We start from the raw sequence: 27,110 nt of genomic DNA on the forward strand, positions 1-27,110 counted from the left end.
GCTCCTTGGAGCCAGTTCCCTGGGGGCTGGAGGCTTCTTTCTGGGGAGAGGCCCCGCCTATGGGCATGTCCGGGGTCACTGTGGGCCCAGGTCACCCCGGCCCTGCCCCATCAGAGGGAGGCAGGAAGCAGGAGCTGACCGGCATCCCGGTTCCGGAGCTTCCCGGGGCACTGGGGCAGCTCTGGGTGGGGGGATGGGGTAGGGGGGTCCAGTGCTGTGGCAGAGCAAAGTGCAGGGGTTTGCAGGATCCGGGCTGGAGGCTCCCCTCAGAGGCTGGGGCGCCGGTGGGTGTCAGGGGGTGCTGTGCCTCCCTCAGATCCTGCACTGACTTCTGCTGTCTGGCACCAGCCCTTGGGGGTGACCCCCACGGTCCACTTGTTCCTGAAACCCTGATCTCTGACTTCCTCCCTGGTCCACCCAGCTGGAGCCCAAGGAGAAAAGTGGGGAGGGGAGGGGAGGCCAAAGGGAATTCAGTCTTTTCAGAACCCCGGCTGCAGGTGCTTCTGCTGGGGTGGCCACCTGCTGCCACCACCACAGCCCCCTCATTCCACAGGAAGGTCCATGGTGCCTCTGCCCCTCCCCTGACCCCTCCACCTCTCAGGCAGAGAGGATGCTGGGACAGCAGAGTTTTTCTGGCCTTTCCTGGGAGTCACCGCTCTTCCCGTCCTCCGAGCAGGGCCCCCACGGTACCCTGGCCAGGCGTTGAGACGGCTCAGCTGACAAAGCAGACAGGCCAGGAACTGATCTCGGCCCGAGTTCTCGGACTTGTCCCCTCTCTGTCCTCCTGACACAGCCCTGGGTGTCGCAGAGCAGAGGGCGATCCTGGGTTCTGAGTTCCTGCGTGCCTGGGTTTGAGTCCTGTCTCTGCAACTCAGCATCGCTGTGGCCGGGGGAATCCCCTCCCCTCAGTCCCTCCCCTGACCTCCCACCCTGTGCAGGACGGGGACTGTGACTGTACACCACGGAATACCAGTTGGAGAAAATCAAACACCCCTGCAGACTCCCTCACCTGCTAGGGACTGCTGCTCGGAAAGGGAGGGGACAGCGGAAGCACCTTGGTTACACTTCTGCTCTGTGTCTGGCACCAGAGCAGGAGGGTCCCCTTTGAGCCTCACACTGTCCCTGGCTGCGGGGGGGCGGGCAGTCTGCACCAAACTCAGGGGAGCTGCAGTCAGGCCCCGGGCCTATGTGATGTCGGAGCCCTCTGCACCGTAGTCTCTGCACGGCGGTGCTCACGTCTTGGGTCCACCAACCTCCTCTTCCTCCCAGTGTCCCCGCCCAGAATCTCTCCAGACCCTTCAGCACGGCCATGCCTCCCGTTCTTGACCCCAGTCCTGGGCTGGCAGCAGGTCCACCCCCCTGGTCTGGCTCCCTGAATGCCCACTGTCTCCTGGGCATGTCCTGATGCCACCTGCAGGTCCCTGCCCCAAGCTCACGCGCCTCTATTGCCATCTCTGTGGAGGAAATAGGGAATCTAACCGTCACAGGTATGGGCCACTTCCAAGTTTACAAAACCCTCATCTCACTGGATTCTCCCAGCAACCCCGGGAAACAGGCATTTTCCTCTTCCATTTACAGGTGAGGAAACTGAGGGGCAGAGAGGTTATGTTCATGGGTAAGAGGTCAAGCTGGAACTGCCCAAGGCGGAGAGCCCCGGGGGGGCAGAAAGATCCCTAGCCTGTCACGGCCTCACTGTGCGTCTGGTCTGCACGCTGGGCAAGCCCTCTCCACCAGTTCCTCGACTCCTGTATTTGAAGTCAGGGGTGGAGCAGCAGGTTCCGAAGGGGCCTCCAGCTGTGCTGAGCCCAACACATGGGCAGTGTCCATGGTCAGACGGAGGAGACGGGATTCCTGGAGGGGTCAGCCACAGGAACGGGTTTCTAACTGGGTCTTTGTGGAAGCCTAGAATTTGGGTTGGCAGAGAGCCACGCCGGGAGAGGGGACAGCAGGTGCTAACACAGGTTGGGGTGACCTGTGGTAAGTTACACTGACAAGGAATCAGAGGCTCAGAGGGGCGAAGTGCCCTGTCCCAGGTGCCACAGCCTGTCGCTGACACAGATTCCACTCAAGCTCAGGTCTGGCTGTCTTTCCATCCCATCTGCGCAGGGGGTGCCAGGTGGAAATAACGGTGCCCAGGACTCGGCTGCAGACATTCCGATGTAATTGATCTTGACCTGGACTTATCTGAGCACGAGTGTGGCTAGAGCCTGAAGCTCCTGGGTATGGGTGGTCCCTGAGGACACCCCGTGGGGGTGACTCTTTGCCAGAGCTGGCACCCCATACCTTAGACTTGCTTAATGTTATCTGTGACCAGCAGGCTGGTATGTGCCAATTGGTGGCTGTGGTCACATCATGTTGGTGGGACAACCTGTGGTGTCCAGCACTAAATCCTGGCTACCTTAGGCCTTCCAGGCAGGTGCCTCAACCCCTCTGACCTTGGCATTCCATCCATAAGTCTGATCGTGCACCCTCACCCCGTTTGGTGATGTTACGGTATAATCATTACTTTTTACCTGTGTTAAAGTATTGGGGATATGTTTTTAAGAAGTCTTGCTGAAAGATCATACTGAAATATTGATGAGATGATGTAATGCAGGAGATTTGCCTCAAAATAACTGGGGTGGGGGAAAGTGGGTGAGGGGATGGGATATGAACTGCTGACATTTGACATGGGGCGATGTGTACATAGAAGTTTGTTATGCAATTGTCCCAATTTTATATGCTTGATGTTTTTATAATAAATGAGTACTTCACCCTGAAAACTTTGCTACGTGCAAGTGGAAAATAGGCATCAAGACAGCACAGAGAAGGAAGCAGCAGCAGGGTCCCTGCAGTTGCTTCTCAGAGTCGCAGATGGGGAAGCGCGGCAGGATCAGGGAGTCAAACGCGTTCAGCACCGTGGACAGCGACCCGCCGCGAGCCGGCCTTTCTGCTGCCTCAGCTGCCTTAAGGGATCTCCGGGATCTCGGGGGCAGAGAATTTGCGGATCCACCTTATTTAGGAAGAGTCTGCAGGCAGAAGGCCACCCGGCCACTTACACACCTCCCGAGATGGAGCGTTCGCTACCCACGGGGCAGACCTGGCCTTGGCGGAGCTGCTCGGAGCCCAGGCTCCAAGTCCTCTGCACATGCTCCGTCAGCCCACCGACTTCACTTAAAAAAGCACAAGTTCAAATGAGGTTGTTAATTTCAAGGCGGTGACCAGGGCGTGAAAGCCCAAGTGCAGCGCCCTCCTAAGCACGGGGCCTGCATGGCTCCCCTAGTGGCGCCACCGTGCGACATGCCCTGCCCCTCCGTCTACACTGCATCTGGCCGCGCACTGGGGGCGAGGCGATGTTTCAGACACTCCGGAGGGTGCTTTTGCATTTACTCCCATTCGACCCTCTCGACCTGACCCAACTTAAGCGCATCTCTGGTCTCTGTCACCATAGATTTTGCTTGTACTTGATCCGTATGTGGATGGAGTCATGTAACACACCACCCTTTGTACTTGGTGTCGTTGGTCCATCGTTTGATTGTGAAGTTCACCTATGCTGCTGTGTACACCAGCAGTTCTTTTTTTAATCGCTGTGTAGTAAGCCTTCCATTGTGTTGAGTAGATTACAATGTGTGCATCCTGCTGTTGATGGGCGTTTATACCATTTCCAGTTGTTGCCTGACATGTGCAAATCATTCTTCATTTGGTCTTTGAAGCTGGCTCCTGTGTCCTTTCGACCTAGCCCTATCATTAAAAAAAAATACTTTATTACTTTTTGGCCCAACAAGATATTTTAGGCTCCTCTTGTACTTTCTTTGTCCAGGCCTGAAATGGACCTTCTCTTCTAGAAACCCTGACTCCTCCTGGTGGGGAGGGGTCCAGCAACCCAGATCTGGGCCATGGGCAATGCCTGGATTCCTGGGATCCCGGTGTCCAAGGGCCTTTCAGCAAAGACAAGAAATAGATATTTCTGAAAAGAATAAACTCGCATCCATACTGCAGGTTCCAATCCAACACCGCACGGTTCTCCCCTGCCTCCTTTCATAGCGAGAACCCTCATCTGAAGCATCGGCCATTCACTCATAGGCTCAACCCCTTTAGCCTTTGGCTAGCTGCCTCAGCGTGACATTACATCGTTCATCATGTCTCAGGAGCTTGAAATGTCCTCCTTTGAAATTGTAAAGACATCCGAAAGCCTGCCGAGTCAGGGCTAATTGCTCTGGTTCCCCTCTCTGTCCGTGGGTACACATGCGCTCCCAGACACTCGTGTGCCCCCCACCCCGCCAGACTTCAGGTGTCTCAGTCTAGAACAAGGAGGAGAGGCCCAGCCGGGTAGCTCAGCCGGTAAGAGGATCGTCCTGGTGCTCCAAGGTTGCGGGTTCCATCCCCAGTCAGAGCACATACGAGGTTCAACTGAGCGTGTCAGTAAGTGGAACAACAGATGGATGTTTCTCTCTCCCTCCCTCCCTCCCTTCTCTCTTCCTCCCGCCCCCCTCTGAGAGTCAATTTAAAGAAATGATAGAGCAAGAAGGAGACAGAGTAGGTCCCGCCTACCGGCTGTGCTCTGCATTCCGGCCGCTATAGTCCGATCCCTCAGTCCTCCCGGCCATACCACCTAGGGCTACATACACACTGTCACTTCTTTCTCATCTTCTCTCGGCTAAAGACAAGGAGCCTCAGCAAATTGGACCAGGATTTCACGGTTTTAATCTTCGAGTTTCCCCAGACCCTGGCATGTACTAGGTGCTTAATGTATATTTGTTCGGCGAGTTCTAAAACCTCTTGAATTCTGTTCTCAAATTGTCTGTGCCAGAAGTACCTCGTTAGATGCAGATTTGGGGCACTATCTGGACAGAATGTCTTTTTAGGTTCGAGAGTGGTCCTGGTGAATGCAGTCGCCCCCCCCGCCCCCTTCTGCCCCCCCCCCATATGATGAGGCATGTTTTTCGTAGCACGTGCCAGCGCCTGAAATCGCTGTGGTTCTTCCCACGTGCCAGCTCCGAGAGGGCCGGGAGCCTGCGCCAGTGCCTGGGATGGCACCGACGCCCCCTAAATTTGTACCGAGTGGAGGAACGCCTCTCTCGGGTCACTTCCCGCAGCAGCATTTCCTGTCGAGTGCCTTGGGCGTGTGCGGAACGGCGGAGCCGACCTGTGCTGGATGGGCGCGCGGCGGGGCGGATGCGGGTGCACGCCCCGGGCTGGGAGGTGGGGCGCGAGTGGGGGGGGTCTACCGCCCACCGCGGGGGTGCGGGCGCCTGGGTGCAAGGTGGGGGCGGGCGCGGAGGCCCCACACGACACGGCTGCGCAGGGCAGGCGGTGCGGCGGGCGGGGCCATGACGTCATACCGGGGGGCGCAGTCTCCACGCTGCCCGGGCGAGGCGGCGCCGTGACGTCATGCCTGCGCAGCGCCGCGCGGCGGCCGGGCGGCGGGCGTGGGCGCGGGCGGGGTTCGGGGTGCGGGTCTGGGCGGCGGCGGCGGCGGCGGCATGGCGGAGAGCGAGGCGGAGACCCCCAGCACCCCGGGCGAGTTCGAGAGCAAGTACTTCGAGTTCCATGGCGTGCGCCTGCCGCCCTTCTGCCGCGGAAAGATGGAGGAGATCGCCAACTTCCCGGTGCGGCCCAGCGACGTGTGGATCGTCACCTACCCCAAGTCCGGTGAGCCCGCGCAGCCCCCGCCCTCCGGCTCTGCGGCGCGCCCGCCGAGGCGCTGCAGCCGGCCAGCTCCAGTCCGGGGTTGCGAGGGCCGGGGCACCCACCGCCCATCCCATGCCCGGAGCCCTCCAGGGCGGGATTGGGGGTCGGGCAGCACGCATTTGGGGAAACTAAGGTCGGAGACCTTCGCGGGTGGGTCCCGGTGTCCGCGGCTGCGGGCTGGACAGCATCCCGCGGGGATGGAGCCTGTTCAGCTGCGGCTTCCAGGACAGGCCCAGGGCCGCCGCTTCTCCGTGCGTCCCCTCCCGTTACCCTGTTGGCTGTGTGACCTTGGACAGTCCCTTAATCTCTCTGTTCCTGGGTCTGATTCAACCTGTGATGAGTGTAAAGTCCTGGTGATCATTGAGGAAGGGGATAAAATTGGCGTGGGGGCTGAGTACGCCTCTCTTTTCCTGCGTGGACTGGTCCCATCCCGGCGGGGGATGGGACCAGCCCTGCCTGGAGTGTGTGTCCCGTTCCCCTGCTTCAGGGCCGCCTCCCTCACCCAGGTATCAGGCAGGACCCCGGAGCACCCGCATTTCCCAACATTAATGGATGTTTGCACGACCACCTACTGTGTAGGCACTGAGACTCAGAGAGGGAAAGTGGCTTGCCCAAGGTCACACAGCTGATGAGTGGTAGGGCTGGAATGTAAAGCCAGGTCGGAGTGGGTCCAGGACCTGCTGGAAAGGGTTACCCTGCAGCGCCCCTGGGAGGCTTGCAGGGAGAGAGGCGGCTTTCCCTTGTTGCCACTGTGCTGGAGAGGGAGGGAGCCGCCTGCGGGGGAAGCTGGCCGCCAGCCTGGAGGTCATGTAGGACCAGCAGGGAGGGAGGCGCCTGGAAGAGCTCTGCAGGGTCCCAGACACCCAAGAGCTAGGCCTAACTCCTCTGGGGAGGGTGGGGGAGCCGTGTTGGTGGGGGAGCTTGGAGAACAGAAGTCTGCAGGCGCTTCTGGTGGCCCTTGGGGAGAGGAAGGAAACAGTTGTGTACCACCGCCGCTGCTGTGGCCAGGACTTTCCTTCCACTGAAGCCCACAGCCCCTCACCCAACCCTGTGGCCCTGCGGGTGGAGGGGGCATTTGGAACTTTTTCGATTTTAGAGCTGTAGATGATATCTGTGCTGTGAACCACCCCAAGCTGCGGGATCCACAGAGGCCAAAAGTAGCCCCGTGTCAGTTTGGGACAGGGTTTGCCCGCACCTGAATGTGGAGACCTTGGCAATGGGACGTCTCCAGGATGTTGGAGTTGCCAGAGAGGGACTTCTTTCTGTGTTGCTACCTCCATTTTTCCATGAGGAGGTGGGGGGGGGGAGTGGCTGCTGGGGGGTGGAGGGCACAGGCCCGGAGCTTGCTTGAAAAGTCAGGTGCTTGGGGCTTGTGGGGGCTGCCGTAGAGGGGCCCTGCCTTGGGGGCCTGCTAGGGCCGGCAGCAGGGACCTTCCTGGGCACATGGCTGGAGAAGGAGGCATTATCTACTGAAGTTTTGTAGATAATCAAAACTCACATCCTGTTTGTACCTTGAATCTTTCGAAGCAGACAAGAGCCTGCCATCTCACAGGGAGAGCGAGCACCTGCCTCTCCATTGGTGATGGAAAAGCCAGCGGTGGCCGGGGCACCTTCATGTGAGGTCTCCCCACACAGAGCCCCAGGGAGCTCCTCTTTCAAAACTTGCCATTTCCCTCAGCCCGTGTGGCCTTCCAGACTCTCACTGTTTGTCTGTGTGCCCGCCTGCTTCTTGTACCTGTCGCACCTGAGGTCTGGGCATCCCAAGGACCACCTGCCGGGACTGTGTGTAGCCGGGAGTGTGTAGCATTGGTAGCCTGTGGCTCTCTGAGCTTCGTAGCTCACAGCCCTGTGTGTCTGCCACTCCAGCACACTCTCCTCAGAGTCCTGCGAGGTGGACCGTGGGCTCCAGTCTCCCAGGGGGGGGGACACAGGACCTTGGAGGGGAAGCGACATGCCCAGGCTCCCGAGGCCGCATGGAGGCTGAGCTGAGGTGACCAAGAGCCTGGGGGTGAAGGAGAAGCGGGGTCGTGAGTACCGCGGAGGCTGGTGTTTTCTGTTTGTTTTTCACGTCCTGCGTGGTTCTCTTCTTTTATATTTTGTTTACTTATTTAGAGAAAGGGGAAGGGAGGAAGAAAGAGCAGGAGAGAAAGACTGATATGTGAGAGATACATTGATCTGTTGCCTCTTGCACACCCCCAACTGGCCCACAACCCAGGCACGTGCCCTGACTGGGAATGGAACTGGCAGCCCCCCGATTCGCAGGCTGTCACTCAGTCCACTGGGCCACGCGAGCCAGGGCGCCTCCTGGTTCTTAGCTTTGTCCCAGACCACTGTTCTCACCCATCCCACGGGATCGGGACGGGGTCTGTGGGCCGTTTTCTCAGGCACGTGGCTGCATCGGCTTTAGACCAGGGCTGCAGAAGGCCCCTCCCCTGTAGTTCGGAACCTGAAACCCTCACCTGCACTGAAGACCTCGCCCCTCCCAACATCTGCCCTGAAGAGCTTCTCTCAGCCAGAGAGAAAGGGACCGAGAAGCTGCCCCCAGTGGCAGCTGGCATAGCAGGAGCGGGGGTCTGGGGTCAGGGCGCGGGTCCTCGCAGACGGTTGGCCTTGGGTGAGTCCAAGCGTCCGTCTCCCCAGCTTCGAGACCCACAGCTTCAACTGCCCAGTCGCGGAGGTGGCTCCCAGGCCTTTCGAAGGACCTTGACTTTGGACACAGGCCCGTCGCGGTGTGGAATGGGACTCGGAAACCTCTGCGCATGGTCACAGGGCCACTTACTGAGTCCTGGGGGCAGGCGCTGTGCGGTGGCGATCCGAGAGGACCACTTGTGCCTCTCCTCAGGGACCCCAGGGCCTCTCTCCTGTCTCCCAGGCATCTGTTGCCCTTGGAAGGTCACCAGGGCAACTGGACTCAGACCCCAAGAAGGAGGGAGGGTCACACCATCTTTCTGTGTGCTTTTTGGCGCAGAAGTCCAAGGCCCTTAGGGATTTGATGGTTTTCTTCGGCTCTGAGTCCTCTGCAGGTGGGCTTCAGGGAACCCAGTCTGTAACCCCCTGCCCCTCCCCTTCCCCTCTCCGCAGATAGGAGCGGGTCCGTGGGAGGCAGGCGCAGGTGCTTAGGGGTAAGAGCCTGGCTTTGGAGCTGAAGTCCTGGATTTGCATGTGGCTTTGCTGCCTGCCACCTGGGTGACGCTGTCAGATAATGTAGCCCGAGAGCTGTGGTTGGTGCAGGGGCAGGGAGTCCGCCTCACTGCCTTGCTGGGTGACTCAGGCCTGGGAAGTGACAAGGGAGGGGGTGTGGTTAGCACAGGGCGTCTGCTGGCTCTCGACTTACCTGATGAGAGGTTGCCGTGACTCTGGCCCTCTGCGGAAGGGTCTTTTTCCCCCTGGCCGCCTTCACGTCTCTCTCTGTCTTTGATTTTCGGCACTCGATAGGATATGTCTAGGTTTTTTTTTTCAGGGTGGGGATACTTATCTTGCTTGGGTTTTTCTGACCTTGGGTCTGTGGTTTGAAGCCGTTCAGTATTTTGGGAAGACTCTCAGCCATATTTCTCCCATCCCGTTCTCTCTCTCTCTCTCTCTCTCTCTCTCCTAGTGAGACTCCAATCCCCATTCCAGTCTATCGCCCAGTATTCAGGTTCACAGCTTCTTTCTTCCTCTGCAGCAGAGCAGGTCTGGGAGCCCGTCCAAAGCACTCTATTTCTGTTACTGTGTTTTTATTTTTACCCTAGCATTGCCACTTCTAGTTTCCATCTGTCTGCCAGGAGTAACCCATGAAGTACACCAGAAAGGGGTGTGTTATTCACCGTTACCGTGAAATCCTTTAATGTGTTGGTCAGATTTACTTTAACTTCTGAGTTTATGATTGTTTGGTCTTTTGATCGAGTTATTTTTTTCTTGCCTTTTTAAATGAGTGTTTTCCGATCAATCGCTGGACGTGTGTGCTGACGTCAGAGGTGGAGGGCAGTCAAGTCTGTGCTCAGGATGGGCCTGGCCTCTGTGGCAGGGCCTGCAGTGTGCGAGGGGCCGCTTGGAGAGGAGCAGGGCTGCGCCTGTCGCACTGACCCCCGGTGACTGCTGCTCCACCTCCCGCAGCTTCGCCTGGTGCTCAGCCTGGGGGCTGAGATTCCAGAGGGTCTCGCCTGGGCGTTCCTGCCCCACCTTCAGCTTTCAGGTCCAGCCTTAGAGGGGCTTCTCCCCTAGGGAGTGGGGGCACTGCTGTGACTTGTTGCTCCAATTTACTGGCTGGGAGAGGGGGGGCCTTGACAGATGCCCCCTGCCCTCTGCTGCAGCTGCAGCTGTGGGTGAGGCTTTCTCCGTGGCCCCACCTCCCCCGAGTGACAGCTGCGTGCCCCGCCTTCTTCAAGTGATGGCCAGCTCTGCCTTGGTGGCGGGCCCCATCCTATGTTTGGGGTGGGGTCTCTGACAGAGCCCAGGGATGGCTTCCTGCCCTCTCTCCAGGACCGAGCTTTTATCTCACCCGTTTTGTAGCCGTGTTGGGTCTTCACCAATGTGAAGAGGTTTGGGGGGGAGCAGGTTTCTTCCTTCTGCCCCAGAGTGGCCTAAAGCCCTTTTCCCGTAGAGGATGACGATCCTGGCTGCGGCCCTGAGGGGGTCTCCGCCTGCTGCTGCTGGTCTTCCTTGTGGGCACAGGTGCAGGTGTGCAGAGAAAGCTGTTTGGGGTCGGTTCTCTCCTTGTGCTGGCCCTCAGCCCACAGCCCCGGCAGTGCATGAACAGCCTACCTGAACCCCTCTTGCCCACTCATGGTGCCTGGCTTCTCCTCCTCCTGGCCCCACCTCTCTGCAAGGGCCCGACTCCCAGGGGTGGCGGCCATGAGGCTCAGCTCCGCCTGTAGTGAGCTGGGGTCTCCTGGGACTCCCACCCCCGCCAGTGGCAGGGTTGGACTGGGCGATGGCAGAGACCCCTCAAGTCTGCGGTGGTCCTTGTCAAGCCTTAGAGCAGACTGGGAGGTGAGAGGGTTCTGCCTCCATGTGTCCCGGCACCCTCACAGCTTTCCCGCCAGAGAGGCCCTTTTTCAGACGAGGAGCTGAGGCCTGGGGGGAAACGGCCGGTGCCGGGCAGGCCTCCCTCTGCAGTCCCCCCCCCCGGTCTGTGTGTCGACAGCTGTCACCCCAGGAGCCCTGGGCTCCAGCCCTGGAGACTTTCACCCTGAGGAGGCCGAGGGCCGAGGTGTGGTGGCTGCTCCCGGCTCTGCAGAGCTAGGCTGGGAACTGGGGCCTCAGTGGACAGGGACTGTGGCAGGCCGGGGCCGTCTCAAGGCAGGCAGCTCCCACGTGCCTGTGCGGCCGGGTGCACCCCAGGGCTTGACATCATCTGAGCTCTGCCCAGGGACCACGCCTGTTCCCCCTTGTCTGGCAGGGCCCACAGCTGGGCGCTGGGCTCCCGAAATACAGGGATGGGAGGGGGTCGCGGGTGTCCCAGCCACTTCCCCCTCCGTGTCCCTGCTCCATCCCCAGTCTGGGGGTTGAGGGTCAGAGCTTTAGCCTGGAAGTCAGAGCCCATGGCTCGTGGCCTTGGTTTGGCTGCCCACGAGCCTTGTGTGTGTGAGTGTGTGAGTGAGTGTGGCATGTGTGTTGAAACGCTCGGGTCTGGGGTCACAGCCCTGGGTCCCCCGCCCACGGCCTGCCGGACTTGTGGCCTCGGGCAGGTCATCTCTGCGCTCGCTTGTCCAGGTGTGAGATGCAAGGAGAGCAGCCCCAGGGGCTGGTGAGAGTATGGTGAGCAGCCGTGTGAGCACCTGTGACTGTGCCCGGGATGGCTGTGGGGTTCTCACCTGTGTTCGCCATCCGAACTGCCCCTGTTGTCCACGGTGCATGTCCTCGTGCATGCCGTGGGGGCTGTTTTAAGAGACAATCAGGAGATGATTCTGAGTGATCTCTTAGCAGTGTGTGTGACACCTCCTTGGATGGACAGGACAGGTGCTTCAGGAGATGTAGTCACCTTTGCTCTCTCTTGGCATGGAGGCCTTCCCAGCTTCTGTTGGGAGAGCAAGCCCCGCCCCTGGGGAGGGGCCTCTATCCCTCTCCACTTCCCACCAGGCCCCTGAATCTGCCCGGTCAGCTCTGTCAGGGTGTGTCTTCAGTGCCCAGCTGTTGCCGCTACTGAGGGAGCTGGCAGGGCCCTGGCTCTGGAGGGCCCGTCATGCTCATCTCTGCTTCCTCCTACAGCCTCACCCATGCCAGTCAAGGAGTGAGGGCGCTGAAGCCCTAAGAGGAGGGGAGGTGGAGACGCTGCATCAGAGAGGCCGGCTGGCTTTGGAAGGTCGGGCATGGTGGCTGAGCTCCAACTCACTGGCCTGCCAGGCAGCGGGGGCGGGCGGCAGGCGCATGGACCAGCTCCAGCTGCAGGGCTCCAGGGCCTGCATGCACCTGGCAACGGAGGGCGGCAGACATGATGGGGGCGTTCGAAACAGGAGGCTTTTGCAAAAGGTGGGTTTCTTTGGGGAAGCTGATCCAGACAGGCTGTGCATTTGGAGTGTGGAGCGCAGCTCTAGGCGGGGATACAGGGCCATATCAGAAATGGGGATCAGTGAAAACTGCATCCTTGAAAGGCAGGTTCCCAGCTCCCTCCCCTGCTTGGCTCCCAGGATGCTGGCGGTCCTGCAGCAGAGAGTGGAGGCATCTTTGGGGAAAAAGAAGAGATGTGTGAGCACTTGCACACTTGCACGCTGCATCTCCCATCTCAGTGGGGAGGGCGCCGGCGCTGGGCCACTTTCCCAGACACACAAAGCCCTGCCAGTCAGCAAGCCGTGTGTGCCCGCCCCAGACGGCTGCGTCCCGTTCTTCCCCTCACCTGTGGATGGATGGAGTCAAGGTCACCGGATCTTAAAGTTGCCAATATCAAGGACAGTTACCTGCAGAAACAAAACAAAAAGCAGAAAAAAGAGCTTGGAAGAATGAGAGACAATGTACAGAGTAGTAAAAAAGCTAAAAAAAAAAGAAACCGATGCCGACTTGGCCTGCAGCCCTAACTCTGCATGACGTCCTCAGAGGGCAACGGCAGCTGCAGTGAAAGTGCGCTGCTGACCGGAAAGGGTCTGGCGGGGTGGGGGCGGGACTCGTGAGGGTTAACAGGGCGATTGCTGGGATTTAAAAACCCCACTGGTGAGGTTTGGGTGGTCAAGTGGAGGAAGAACAGAAATTTTTACAAAATAATAGCAAATAGGAGCAAAAACTAAGAAAATGGGAAGATTCCAGAGTTTCAGAAAGATAGAAGAGAGAGTATGGAAGAGAAGAAATTACTGAAGCCAGGATTTTCAGAACTCAGGGACATGAGTTAAATTAAAACCCCCCCACCCTGCCTGGTGGCTCAGTTGGTTGGAGCACCGACCTGTGTACCAGAAGGTTGCAGGTTTGATCCCTGGTCAGGGCACGTGCCCAGGTTGTGGGTTCGATACCCAGTAATGGCGCCTGTGGTAGGCAACCAAATGATGTTTCTCTCTCATATCAGTGTCTCTCTTTTTCTCTCTTTCATCCTCTCTAAAATTGTGGAAGATGCCCTGGCTGGTGTGGCTCAGTGGATTGAGTGTAGTAGGCCTTCGAACCAAAGGATCGCTGGTTCGATTCCCAGTCAGGGCACATGCCTGGGTTACGGGCCAGGTCCCCAGTAGGGGGCACACAAGAGGCAACAGCACATTGACGTTTCCCTCTCTCTTCCCCTCTGAGAATAAATACAATCTTTTTTTAAGAAAAGAAGAAAAAAACTAAGCAAACAGAGGCAGTATTACTTCAGGAAAAACAAAGTCAGGTGCAGGAAAGGAAGTGTAGTCATTACGCTCGGTCCTTTGAGCCAAACACCAGGACTGGGTTTTTGGACCGGCAGCCACGCTGCGGCGGCGCTGGGAGGAGGGATGCGTGTGTCCGGGAACTCGGCCAGGTCCTCGTCTCCCGTAGCTGACAGTCGGCAGACCGTTGAAAACATGTAGATCATGAAGTAACTATCTAAGCACACTCGACATTTGTGGTAAGAGAAGAATCAACAAGAGTTTGCTCTGGGCGTGGGATTCAGGTGCGGAGGTAACTGGATTTTCTGTTTGGTGTTCTATTAATAGTGCTCTTGAGTTTTTAAACTAGGTGAATGTCTGACTTTGGTTAGTAATAAAATAAAAATAAAAGAATTCTAACTCCAGCTCCAGGTGGTTGGGTGCGAAGTTCCATTGGTTCTGATGGGAGCATGCTGGTTCAAAGGTCGAGGGGCTCGGGCCAGGGCCCAGATTTCCCAGAGACTCCCCTGAGTACCCCGATGGGTCTCAGCCCAAGAGGTCCGGTGCCAGAGGTCATTTCCACCACGAGGGAGTGATTTCCAGCGTCAGCAAAAGCTCTTCCGTAGGTGACCGCATCCGGGGGACAGGGAAGTGTGTGGGCATCGCCCCCCAGCCTGGCAGCCCAGCAGCCCTGCAGGGCCTCACCCAGGGCTTCTCAGTCCATCACGCCCCTGTCGCCCCACCCCTAGGTGTGCTGGGAAGGCCGTGTGGGAAGTGGGGACCCCCACCTTCCGGTTCCCGCTGCAGATGTAGCTTCCCCTTCCCGTGACCGTGGGTGGTCACCTGAACTCGGGCCTTCCCTCTTCCTATCAGTACAGGACTTGCTTACAAACCCTTCTTCTGCCTCGTGCCTGCTGCCCCAGGCGTCCCCTGTCACCTGGGGAGTGGCTTCCACATTTGGGGGAGGGCTGCGTGGTTCGGCAGAGGTTGCGCGTGGCCTCGCATGTAAGGGTCCCGGTCAGTGGTGCCCGTCGTGGTGTTAGGGGCGCTCACGGTGGTGCTCACCGGTAGGGAGCCTCTCCAGCCCCAAGCAGGTCGCGTTGGGCCCTGACCCCAAAGTCCTGTGAAGGAGAAGGAGGAAGGGCATCGTGCCATTTTCTAGAAGGGGGGCAGAGACTCCTGGGGCCAGCCCTTGTCAGGAGGGTGGCCAGACCACCGGATCCTGAGTGAGGACGGCGACGAGTCCAGACCTCACAGGCCAGAGTGGGGCGCTCTGCAGAGAGGACAGGCTGCGGTGGGACCCGGGCCTGTGCTCAGACCCCGGCCTTCCCTCTCGGCGTCTGGAACGGGGGAGGCGGGGGTCTGGGGGCCGGGCACTGCGTTCCAGAGCACCTGAGGACCTTCCTGTGTCAGCAGCCTGAAGATGACGTCCATGTTGGCCAGCGGGCAGGGTAGCCTGTTGAAGGCTCGGGGCCCAGGGGGGCTGAGCTCTAGGGGCACAGGGGAGCTGCCCGCACAGAGTTCTGGCAGGGTGGGGCCGGGCAGGACTGCGTCCCCGGGACACTGGAGCCACTGAGGCCCGCGAGGGGCCACGGGGCAGCCATGATAGCCAGGAGAGCGGATGCAGGGGCTGAGGGTGGCTCGTGCTGATGGTTGGGGTGCCACCTGGGTGGGTGGGACCTAGGGCTGAGGCAGTGGGAGTGGAAGGACAGTGGGTGTGGAAGGACTGGACACGACCGGAGACCCTTGCAGAGCCAGGGCTGGGCATCTACGTAGCGTGTGCTTGGTCTTCAGTTAAGGTGCTGGAAGAGTGTTTGGAGCCCTGTGGTGACTGGTCAGTGTTTCCGTCAATGTCTCCAGTTGGCCTTCTGTGACCCCCGTGTCACCTCCTGCCTGCCGGCTCACTGCACTGGTCCCACGTGCCCTTGCTGCCCCCTTCCTGGGCGGGGCAGGTGTGCAGTTTGCCCTCCTGTTGAGTCCCCTACGAGCCAGAGCAGGTAAGCCGAGAGTGCTCAGCCAGGAAACGGACTTGGGTGGGGGGCTGCAGTGAGGGCTGCTGGGGCCGCTGGTGGGCCGGGCGGGGGAGGGCTTCCTCCGGCCTCCCGAGGCTGGGCTTCCGGTGGCACAGGTATTTAATGGGGGTGGAGATGGGGTTTTGGAACGGACTCCTCGGTATAGATGTAAGTTGATATTAATGGGCAGAGAACATCGGTTTGGGTCACTGCCTGTGGGGGCGGCAGGGGGTGGGCTGGGAGCACCAGAAATAGGCCCTGAAGCCAGCACTGGGAGGGGCCGTTTCGGGAACTCTGCCCACAGTCCATTTCTGAGCACACAGCACCCCCGTCCCCTGCCTTGTGCTACCCCGAGCTGCTGGGCAGACGGGCCTCACGGGGAGGACTGGGGTGGGGCTGTGCACCAGCTCTGTGGCCCTGGGCCCCAGGCCTCAGGAGCCGCATCTGTAGATGGAGCGATGGTCCCCCGGCTCAGGTGGGTGGGAGGCATCCACTGTTAAAGGACAGGTGTTCTTTCTGTTTGAGCTGCACCACTTTCTTCTGGGCCTTTGCTCCAAAGCTGCCTTCTCCAGGAAGTCTTCCTTGATCAACATATCCCTTTCTGATTACTCAGCACCAGGGTCTGTTCGTGTGTGTGCATTCAGGATAAAGGAATGTGCAGGTCACTCCTGGGCTGCTGGCACAGCAGGCGATGGGGGCAGGGCAGTCCGAAGGGCTGGAGTGTTTATCATACGGCTGGTCAGGGAGCCTTCACACCTGAAGGACCTGAGGGAGAGAGGGAGGGGCTGCAGGCAGGGGCCAGGGAGGCTCGGCTCGGTGGATGAGAGAGGCGTCAGCAAGGTGGGGGCGCGGAGCGAGACCTCGGTGAAGCCCTTTGCTCCGGGTGGTGCAGGGCTGGCCGAGGGTCTTCACTGGGCAGGGCGCGATCGGCTATTCCTGTTGGCACGGTCTCTCGTGCTGTTTAGTGGAGAACAGACCAGGGTGGGTGAGCTGGGCAGAGCTGAGCCGCAGGGCACCCCCACTCCGGGCCAGTGGCAAAAGTGTGCCCTCCACTCACATGATAGTGGAACCAGCTGTTCATGGGGGCGAGGAGTGAGGACTGAGTCTCCGTTTGGTCTGAGCAGCTGCCCAGGGTGGGGGGCTGTTTGCAGAGGGGCAGGTGGGGACAGTGTGGGGTGGGGCTGCCCTCGGCCCTCCCGGGAGGGGGTGCAACCACTGTGGGGGCAGTGAGCATTCTCAGGGTGTGCAGGGAAGGGGCCAGCAACAGAGACCCAGGCCCCGAAGAGAAGGGGCCAGAGTGTTGAGGGGGACTGGCTGGCTATGCCCATTCCTTCTGAGATGCCAGACAGGGTGGGGACCAGGGGTGGCCCTGGGCTCCCTGGTGACCCTGAGCCGCAAGCCTGAGTGGAGGGCTGCACACCGGGGTTGGAGGAAGTGCAGAGACCTGGTGTCCCTGTGAGGACCTTGCCTCTCTGCTCCCAGGGCTGCCTGCTGGCCTTGGGTGCTCACCAGGGCTCAGGCCTCAGCTGCCCACCGTGTCCAGGCTCAGGGGGAGCGGCCCCTGAGTGGGTGGGATTCAGGCCAGTGTTCTTCCACTAGACTTCAGGTGCTCCTGGGACCCCCACCTGCATGGCCCTTCAGCCTCCTGCTTGGGTACAGGTGCTGACCTGAGAAGGGGGCTCCCTCTGAGCACCCCCCGGGCTTCTTCCCTCCAGGCACAAGCTTGCTGCAGGAAGTGGTCTACCTGGTGAGCCAGGGCGCGGACCCCGACGAGATCGGCCTGATGAACATCGAGGAGCAGCTCCCGGTCCTGGAGTACCCGCAGCCGGGCCTGGACATCATCAAGGTGCCACGCGCAGGGGCGCCCAGTCCCCGCGGCCCTTTAGGGCCACTTCTGCCCCGTCACCCCGAGTGACAGTTCTCCTAAGGGGTTCAGGGGCCACTGTGGCCGAGGGAGGGCAGGGAGCTCTCCCAGGGGGCCAGGAGACGGCCTGAACCTGTGACAGTGACCCTGGGGTCAGGTCGGTGGGTGATATGGATGGCTCCGGGGCAGAAAGGAGCAGGCGCAGGCTCGGGGCTGGTGTGTCACCCTGTCAGCCGGGGGAGCTGGGAGGGCGCGTTTGCATCGAGTGTGTGGTGTCCAGAATGAAACAGACATTATCCTAAGGTCCCGTCCGTTCTGTTGCTCCCATGTGTCTGGAGTTTTCTCTCCATCGTCCCCTCTGCCACCTCTTTAGTTCAGGCCTCATTTCCGGGTGGCTCACCTGCCCCTTCCCCCACTCGCTCAGCGTCCCCTGTCATTCCTGTCATTGTGAAGTCCAAGGTCCTGTGTAAGCTGGTCTCTGCAGCCGAGCTCTGGGGTCTGCCCAGCTGCTGACCACGAGAGCCCGCACAGCTCTCGGCCTGGGGGCACAGCCAGGGACCCACCACAGAGGTCACAGTGCTCATGGAGCTGACAAGGCAGTGAGGGCCGCTGGCCAGGGAGCAAAACCAGGAGGCGTGTTGGTTCAGGGGTGACCAGTGCCAGGCAGGGGGCAAAACAGGACTGGACAAGGTGGGCCTCTCGGTGGCTAAGTCGGGGCAGAGGGACAGTGGGTGTGGGCCCTGGAGCCCTGGCCCAACGGCACTGCCCATTCCAGGAGCCACAGGCAGGCCTGTGGTGGTGGGCGGTGCTGGGAATCCAGAGCCCCTCTGTGCCTGGTGCCTCCTGCTTCCTCTGCTGTCCCGCGAGGACCGTGCTGGGCCCGTGGGCCTGAGGGCAGGCCGAGTCCTGCTCCCGTCTGGCCGGAGGTTCAGTCTGGAGGGTGTTCACACCTCCGGAGAGGAGGTTTTCAGGTGGAGTGCTGGTCTGCACCACTCAAGACCCTCTCTGCCTGGCCCCGTTAGAAAGGCCCGTGACCTGTGTGTCCGGTGACGTCTGACACCTCTCCCCCGACCCTGCTGCAGGAGCTGACGTCTCCCCGCCTCATCAAAAGCCACCTCCCCTACCGCTTCCTGCCCTCCGATCTGCACAACGGAGACTCCAAGGTAATTCTGCTGTCCGCTCCACCCTCACCCCCATCCTCAGCCCTTGGCCGGGTCACTTGTTAACAAGTGCTAACGCTGGGCTGTCACCCTCGTTGGGTCCCAGAGGACCGAGGTGGAGCAGGACCCCTGGTACTGACCGTGGACCCCGGTGGAGCCTGTATTTCTAGCGTAGTATTTGTGTTTCTAATCTGGGTGTTTTTTTCCATAATTGAACTTGGCCTTGATCAGCCAAAGTGCTGCCTCTGCCTGGCAAAGGCTGAGGATTCCGGTCTGATTTTTCCCATTTTTTTAACTGCACATGGTTATGAGGCCTGCAGTTCTCTCCGCCAGTGCCAGGACCGGAGGTTTCCCGCCTGCTGGTGTTGAAACAGAGGGGATGGAAGTGCGACCATGTGCTCAAGGAGTTGTTCTCTCGGATGCTGTCGTGGGGACAGGGGCGTACCTGCTGACATAGAGTGACAGCACAGAGCCTTTGGCCACAGGGCACGTGGGGCCATTCTTGATGTGGGGCCGGGTCACCGTGCGTGTGGGTCAGTGAGCCTGTGCAGGGCCGCTGCTGGGGTGCGGGATCAGTGACTCACCCTTCCCTCCCTCCTGTCCTCCTTCCTCCCTGCCCCCCACAGGTCATATACATGGCTCGGAACCCCAAGGACCTGGTGGTGTCTTACTACCAGTTCCACCGCTCCCTGCGCACCATGAGCTACCGAGGCACTTTCCAGGAGTTCTGCCGGCGGTTCATGAACGATAAGTGTGAGTGTGTCCGCCTTCGGGCACAGCGCGATGCCCATGCCCAGCAGACTCCGGCGTGTGCTGCTGCTCCGCCCTCCGCCCAGTCCCAGCCTTCCCCGCACACAGCGGGCCTGCTCGCAGGCCGCACACTGGGGCTGGGGGGCGGCAGGAAGCTCCTCTGAGGTTGCAGCTCATGCACAGCAGAGCAGGGATGCTACTTGGGAGCCCTTCTCTCTCGCCACGATGTTGGGGCTCTGAGAAGTTCTCTAATTGAAAGCATCTCTTCCTGCCTGGATTCCCAGCAGTGAAAATGGAGGCCCACACACCTCACTTGCTGGTGACGGAGGCCAAGTGCAAGCTGTGGCTTTGTGTGAGGGCCCCATGGGTCTTCAGCTGGGCTTGGGGACCCACAGGTAGGCTTAGCCCCTAGCCCAGGCCTGTGTGATCCAGCATGGCGTGTGCTTGGGGGAGGGGATGGCAGTGCTCAGTGCAGGGAGCTCGTTCCCAGTGAGAAGGTGAACCAGGGCCAAGCGAGCCAGCGCCCTTCTGTATGAGCCCCCCGCACCCTCCACAGGAGGAGTGGGCCGGGTCACACCCACTGCACAGAGACTGGGGAGGGGGAAGCTCCTTGTCACTGGGTCAGCCGGTCCTTGCTACTGACTAGCGGGTCCCCTCACCTGAGGTGGCTCCCCCTGACCAGCCACGGCTTCTTTGGTCACCCTTCCAGGACTGCAAGTAGGCAGTTCAGAGTTGGCACCCAGAAGAGTTCTTAAATGGGTTGTATCTTCAGTTTAATCTGCTCCGAGACCCTTGCGTACTCCGGTGTGAAAAGACACTTATTTCCCAGCCTTGCTGTCGGCTGTCCAGCCCAGCCAGGGGCTCTGCTGGAGATCAGGTGATGAGATTAGCACCAGGTGCAGAGCGGACATCCAGGAACACAGTTGCCCAAATGTCCGCAGAGCCCGGGGGCAGCTGAGCTGGAGCCGCCCCCGCCAAGCACATGTGCAGACCCAAGCATGCGTGTGGGGGCCGGTGCGGCCCAGAGTCTGGAGGCCTGGAGCCGTGCTGTTCCCCGCCGTCTGCTTCTGCTGTGCCTGGGGAGGAGGGGCCCAGAGGAGACAGCCACGGCTTCTGCACCCTAAGGCCCCTGGAGCCTGCCAAAGGCCCTCTGCCTGCTCTCTGGCTTAGATCCCTCGTGGTCTGCCAGGCATTTGGAACAAGCTGCCCTCGTGGTTCCCAAAGCTGTTCTCAAGTCCCAGCACACAGCCCTGTCTGCAGAAGCAGCCGCCTGTGTGGGGACAGTGCTGCCATAAATAGGTGTCCAGCACGTTCGGATCTCGGAGTGGTGTGGGGTAGAGCTTCCCGCTCAGGTCAGAGCATTTAAAAGTGATCTCGAAGCAGGCTTGTCCATGTTGTCAAGGTCACAGCACTGTCCTGCGCTGAAGTTCAAGGCCATGGCCTTTCCCTTTCCCTGTGGTGCTGCGGGTCATTCCATTTAGTGTCTGTGTGCCCGGCCCGTGCCCACACCTAGGCTACAAGGAGGCCCCTTGCATGGTCTTCTCTGTCCAAGGTCCTGAAATGTGAATACTAAGGTGGTGCAGTGGGGCTGTGAAGTGGCACCATTTACTAAGAGAGCAAGGTCAGGGGACCCACGGACAGAGCCGGGTGCTCTGGGGGCGTGCACAAGGCCATAGGCCAAAGTGTCAGGAGCTCTGGGGGGAGCCGTGCTCTGGGGGCAGGGTCTCTGCTGGAGCCCCCCTCCCAGGAAGGTCTGCACCTGCTCTGCAGCTGCCAGCCGGGGCTCAGAGTACAGGCACCTGCTGTTTCTGTGTGCGGTGACCACAGTCCTCATGTCCTCGAGGTCCCCGATCAGCCCTCCTGTGTAGCCCCACCTCCCACCCAGGGGTCATTTGTCCTTCAAGTTTTCTCATGGACGAGGGGAACTTTCTGTGCTGTGTTCATGGCCGCGGCTCCTGCTCTGCCCAGGGTCCAGGCCGCTGACCCATAGCCCATTAGCCTGGCGGTGAGGTGGCTGTCGCTCCCTTCTCTGGACTCCCTGACCCCGTCCTCTCTAAAGTAGGTGGTGGCATGGCCGTGTTTGGGGCCTGCCCTGCACACGTTTCCTCCTGGTGTGCAGGGGTGAGGGGTACGGGCCAGGCTGGCTGTGGGAGGGGGCTGAGGCCTGGGCTTGGGGCCCCTCAGCTACACCCCCTGCAGAGAGGGAGCCACAGAGGGGCCAGGATTTATTTACCTGTCAGCGAGTCCCAAACAAGGCCTTTGGCCAAGTCCCTGTCCTCTTCTTTCCATTCATTTCCGCCCGTTTGCCCCTCCCCTTCCAGAGCTCCTGCCTCATTCTGAGCAGGGCCCACCCTTCGGGACCCTGACCCTTGATTGACACCCTGATCCCTCAGGACTTCTCAAGCACTGTGGGGCCAGGCTGCTGCTGTGCTGCCACCTGCTGGCCAGGTGGCAGACTGGCACTGGCCAATGGGAGGGGTTGCACAGCCCAGCCACTGCCGGCTGGGCCGTGCTGGCATCTGCTTAGTCTCCTGCACCCCATCCCAACCCCACCAGCAAGCTGCCTGGCCCTGTGTCCTGTTCTCTGGGCCTCGCTTTCTTCCCAGTAACCATCTGTTAAACACAGAAACCCGTGGGTGCTGAGGACCACTTGTACTCAGGAGAGGCCTTCACCCCAGTCTCAGGTCTTCAAGTCATAGAGAAGGTGAGGGGGATGGGGCTGAGCACTGTCTGCAGGGGAGACCTGCCTAGAGGGCCGCCAGGTGGCGCCCTGCCCCCAGCCAGGAGCTCAGCTTTTCCTTCCTGAGTCACAGCCCCTAGGCAGCAGGAGGGGAGCCTTCCAAAGGCAGGAAGCAAAGCCATCCCACCCCCACGCATGCCCCTCCCTGTGATGTGTGACCCCGTCCCCTCGTCCCCACAGTGGGCTACGGCTCTTGGTTCGAGCACGTGCAGGAGTTCTGGGAGCACCGCGCGGACGCGAACGTGCTGTTCCTCAAGTACGAAGACATGCACCGGGTGAGTCCCACTGGCCAGTGCCGGGTCTGGGGGCGGTGGTCTCGGTGGGCGCACTGTAGCCTGCTCACCTGTGCGCCCGGGGCAGGACTCCCCGGAGTGTCTGCGAGCAGCGCGCCCGTGCCCACTGGGAGCCAGTGTAGCTTCCTGCCCCAGCACTGGGGGCCGGGCCCCAGCCAGACCCACCCTGCTGCTGCCCAGCAGCCCCTCTGGCACAGCCGACTGGCTCGGGGCTGCGGGCCGGACATGGTGGACTCCAATTTGTCATCTCTCAGCCTGTCTGCCGTGGAGGTTCTCCGCCTGCTGAGAGCCCCGTGGGTTTACCTGGGACTGGACTCCTGGGATGCGTGTGGAGGAGGAAAGGGCCCCAGACCAGCGGTGGTGATGAGGCGGAGGAGCGGTCCTCACCTGTGCCCTGGGGAGCTCCCTGTCTCCAGGGGGCTGACTCGTTCTGGGCCGCAGTCACCGCCCTCTTCCCCAGCGTCAGCCTGTCTGTGTGCCCAGTGCCGTCCACAGCTCTCAGCGTGTTAGTACTTAATGCCGGAGCAGGCCGACCCCTCTGCTGGGTCTGGGGCGTCCGAGAGGACGAGCTGATGGTTCCCCATTCTGAGGCCAGACAGGCAGCGCCCCCAGCCCGCCTCTCTCTGCAGCTTCTTCCCCTTCGCTCTGCTCCGCTTGGCTGGGGAGCCCCTCGGAGTCGGCTCCCACCCTGAGATGCTCCAGCCAGGCCTGCCCCCAGATCCCCACACTGCGCTGTCAGGGTCCCCTGTGACCTCTGAGCACCGGTCAGTGCTCAGGACTCACCTCTCTCTGGACCTCCTGGAGGCACGAGCCAGCGATCACCATGCCGCCCGATCCCTTCCCTGAAGGTGTGGGAACGAGGGAGAGCGCCTCCTGGAGGCTTCAGGGAGCGCCTGTGCTCTATAAACCTGCCGGAGAGGGAACAGCTTCCGGCGCTGTCCCCATGTGACCCCGGCACTGCCATGAGGGGCCTGCCTGTGACAGGCCGGGGTTCTGGGCAGAGTGCATGGCAGTGCCGGGACTGAGGACGTGCGGCGCCTTGCGCAGTGAGTCCTCGCCAGTGTCACTGACGGGCTCTTTGACGAGCGAACGATGTGTCACGAGATCAGCTTACCTCAGGCTAACGGGTGTGAGATGACCGGTGTGAGCGAGGGTTACATTCCTATGGCGTCTCATCAGTGTCACGACAAAACGAAGCTGAACACGAGGACATTGTTATCCGAGGACCCACTGTTTGCCCTGGGGGCGTGGCGGGCACCGGGAGGGGCTGTGTGCCTCTGCAGGACCCTTAGCCGAGTCCGTCCTGCCCCCAAGGTCAGCAGCACTGGGTCAGAGGTGGCCGTCTGTCAGTGGGCTGGCTGAGGGCGACTCTGGCTTTGGCCAAGCCAGCTCCCACGGGGTGAGGGTCCCCAGGGGCCTCGCTGCTCTCCCGAGTGCTGGTCCGATTCCAGCCGAGGGAGGGAAGGGCAGGGGCGGAGGGGCCCCCGGGCTTTGCTCATGGCTTGGTCGGAGGTGTTTTACTTCTGGCTGCTGTTTCACCACGGCTGTAGCTCCCATCTGCTTCCAGACTCCCCCGAGGACCTGGATTTGAGCTTGAGGGCTGCCCTTGGGCCAGTTCCTAACCCGGGATTTCATTTCCAGACAAGACCCATCTCGGGCTGGGCTCGGGACCAAGTCGGCGGTGCACGCAAAGCCCCTCGTGGTGTCCAGCCCAGAGTCAGCAGTCAGTGAAGGTGCTGCCTCTGACGGGTCCCCTGCTCTCGGCTCTTGTCTTCCAGGACCTGGTGACAATGGTGGAGCAGCTGGCCAGATTCCTGGGGGTGTCCTGTGACAAGGCCCAGCTGGAGTCCCTGATCGAGCACTGCCACCAGCTGGTGGACCAGTGCTGCAACGCCGAGGCCCTGCCCGTGGGCCGGGGTACGCGCCCCTGCCCGGGGGCCCAGGCCCAGCTCCCCTCCTGCCTCACACCAGGGTCCCACTACCCTGTGTGTTCTCCCACGCTCTGCAGAGTGGGCGAGGAGGTCGCATGGTGGCCGGCCCGCCCATTGGTGGTGTGGTGGAGGGTCCCCCTGCAGCCCTGTGCACTGTGGCAGGGCCACCGGCGTGTGTGTTCACAGGAGGGCCTGCAGGGGTGGACGCTCCCGCCTTTGTGGGCCAGGTGGTTCCCGGCAGGTGTCTCCCCAGATGGCCGCACCGAGCAGAGTCCAGGGACAGGTTTGGGGCTGTGACACCTCAAAGCCCACAGTGTACAGATGGATTCCTCAGCCTCTACCCGGCTTGTGGGAGATTAAAAGCAGTGGGTGGGTGGAAGTTCCCATGTGAGGAAGTGCTGTTTGCCACACTCACCCATGGGTGCTGGTGGCACAGGTGGGGACGAGCCCCTCCTCTGGTGTTGAGGGCTGAGAGCAGAAAGTGCAGGCTCCGCTCTGCATGGCCGGGCCGACGGTCCCTCCTGGCGCAGTTTCTAGTGCGTGAAGCAGTTTGAGGTGGAGGACACTCCCAGTACATCCTCTCCAGACCCCCCGGGCTGCTCCTGTGTCCTCAGGCTGCTTGGCTGTGCAGAGCTCAGGCAGTACAATCCCCTTGACCTTGAGCGGGGGCCCTGGCCCCCCTCATGCTAAGATCGAATTGCTCTGACATGTGGAGGTGGAGACCCGAGGCCAGGTCCCGCCCAGACATGTGGGTCTGCAGCTTCACGGGTGACGGGAAGGTTTGAGGGAAGGCCGAGGCGCTGCCTGGGACCTGCCACCCGCCGGTCTCAGATCCACAGGGAGACGCCTGGGTGGAGGCAGAAGGGCGGGGCTGTCATTGCAGCTGCCTTGCACCCTGGGGGTGGGGTGCCTTCGGTCAGGCCTCTGAGCTTGACCAGCATCCCGTTCTTCTCTGCAAAGTGCTGATCTTGGCTGCTGGGTGGCTCCTGGGCTGTTCTGAAGGTCAAGTGGACGATGCCTCCGTAAAGGCAGAGTGGCCCACTTTTCCAGGAAGGAAACTGGAACCCAGATCCCTTGCGAGCTGTTTCCTGGCTGCATCCTCACAAATATTTATGATTTAAACTTTGCTCTTTTTTGGTTTTGCTTGTGTTCTGTGTCGTCCTTGGGTGTGGCCTTCCCCAGAACATCCCTCCGGTTTGTCTGCGTGGGGAGTGTGTCTGGAACGCCCGGCGTCCCGCATGCTCCTTCGGGTGTGTGTGTGTTTTGCCATCGTTCACCGTGGTTTTGCTTTATTTCAGTTCTTCGATTTTGTTTTCTTTTAGCACATTGCCTCTTTGCTCGGAAGACCTCCTTGCGTTGGTGAGAATGCAGGGGCTTGAGTAGCCAGCTGCATTGCTTAAATTTGATTCCTATCACAGCATAAATTGCACTGTCTTGATTCCAAATCCTAAACCAGGTGGGTGACTCCTCTGATGAGCTCTCAGCTGTGTCAGCTGAGAAAAATGATCGTGGAAAAGTATATTTATAGTGTGGCCGGTCTAGATGCCTCCTAATGTCTCCCTCAGGCACCACGAACGGGTGGCAGGGACAGTTTCTCCCACTTGTACCCTGTTCAGCACTGACGCGTGACTCTCATAACCAGAGATCCTTGTCACGTTGCATATGTCAGCCCAGTGCCGGCAGGGACGCATTCGTACCTGAAGTCCTGCCAGGACAGGGCTGGCTGTTAACTGTGGGTCAGCACGGGGCATCTGCTGGCAACCCCTGGAGCCCGACCTCAGAGATGCTGGTGGCAGACGTCATTCCGAATGGTCCTTTCAGTGCCTGCCTGAAAAGCACAGCGCTGCGGCCGGCGGGCTCACGGCTCCCACAGCTGGGTGGCCAGCGTTCTCCCCTGCCCCACCCCCCGATATCCTCATGGTCACTGTTAATACTTGACGAGATCAACTGCAGGTTTTGTAGTTAACAGGGAAGTGGGGGCAATTATCCAGTTCAGGGTAATTTTGAGCTCTCCCCCCTAAGCCCTCGTGACCAGCAGGTCGCCCCGAGCCTGGTGGCCAGTCTGCAGGCTGCACAGGTGTATGAGTCGGCCTCCCTGCACTGGGGGCAGCCCCCGACTTACCTGGTGTATAGTCCAGAGTTCTCACTGCCGCGAACACTGTACATCCGGACACAAAAGCCGGTCAGCTGCTCAGTCCTCTTGGACAGGCTTCTCCCTCTTCCTCCTTGCCCTGGAGGCTTCCTGCTTACCATAAAACATTCCACCTTTTGGGTGACATTTTGTCCCTTTCACATTCTTCAGAAGCAAATGCCACCTTGGCGGGACTGCTGAGTTGTGAGTGAGTAGTAATATCATGGGGGCCCCAACCCCACATGGTGCCAGGGTGGTGGATCGGGGCCACCCCGGGTGCCTAGAATCTCCACCCTGCACGGGGGCGGGGCCCAGCAGTGAGCAGGGCAGTGGCCCTTGCAGTCTCGTGGCGCTGGGCCGCTGAGTGGGCAGAGGACGCCGGGACAGCAGACTCAGGGAATTGGGTTCAGCTTGTCTGTGGTCTGGATTGCCTGACCCTCCCTCACCAGGCCAGTTTGGAGGGTCCAGGAATAGATGTGGAAACTTCCAGATCCATTTCCAAGGCTTCCTCTGGTCCGGTCGCTGGCCCAACGGCACGTGGATTCAGCACACTTTCTCGTTTGTATTTCAGGCAGAGTCGGGCTGTGGAAGGACATCTTCACCGTGTCCATGAATGAGAAGTTCGACCTGGTGTACAAACAGAAGATGGGGAAGTGCGACCTCACATTTGACTTCTATTTATAATCACAGCAACGGCGCCCCTGCATGCTCAGTCCCCAGACACTACTAGCTACGAGTCCGTAGGCTCGAGTTCGTCGCTCGCTGGACAGGCCCCGGGAGCAGCGTGGACGTGCGGGCGGGAGTCCGGAGGGGCGGGGTGGGCCGGCTTGCCTCC

General features: G+C 60.3%; 1 protein-coding gene across 2 annotated transcripts; it reads left to right on the forward strand.

Moving 5' to 3' along the window:
- The first annotated feature begins 5,428 nt into the window (after window positions 1-5,428).
- Window positions 5,429-27,110, forward strand: SULT4A1 (sulfotransferase family 4A member 1). 2 transcript variants are annotated; one of them, XR_005084529.2, is made up of 8 exons: window positions 5,429-5,631; window positions 17,122-17,252; window positions 18,353-18,433; window positions 19,057-19,183; window positions 22,101-22,195; window positions 23,992-24,130; window positions 25,467-25,600; window positions 26,847-26,908. XR_005084529.2 is itself a non-coding variant. In XM_037160060.2 (7 exons), the coding sequence occupies exons 1-7, from the start codon at window positions 5,463-5,465 to the stop codon at window positions 26,957-26,959; spliced, it is 855 nt and encodes a 284-aa protein (XP_037015955.1). In that variant the 5' UTR covers window positions 5,429-5,462; the 3' UTR covers window positions 26,960-27,110. The 2 variants fall into 2 exon arrangements, 1 of the variants encoding a protein (XP_037015955.1); XM_037160060.2 differs by lacking the exon at window positions 25,467-25,600 and having other exon boundaries at window positions 26,847-27,110.

The sequence above is a fragment of the Artibeus jamaicensis genome, unplaced genomic scaffold (assembly GCF_021234435.1).
Source record: "Artibeus jamaicensis isolate MK-2021 breed Jamaican fruit bat unplaced genomic scaffold, CSHL_Jam_final contig_233, whole genome shotgun sequence".
In the NCBI taxonomy this organism is placed as follows: domain Eukaryota; kingdom Metazoa; phylum Chordata; class Mammalia; order Chiroptera; family Phyllostomidae; genus Artibeus; species Artibeus jamaicensis.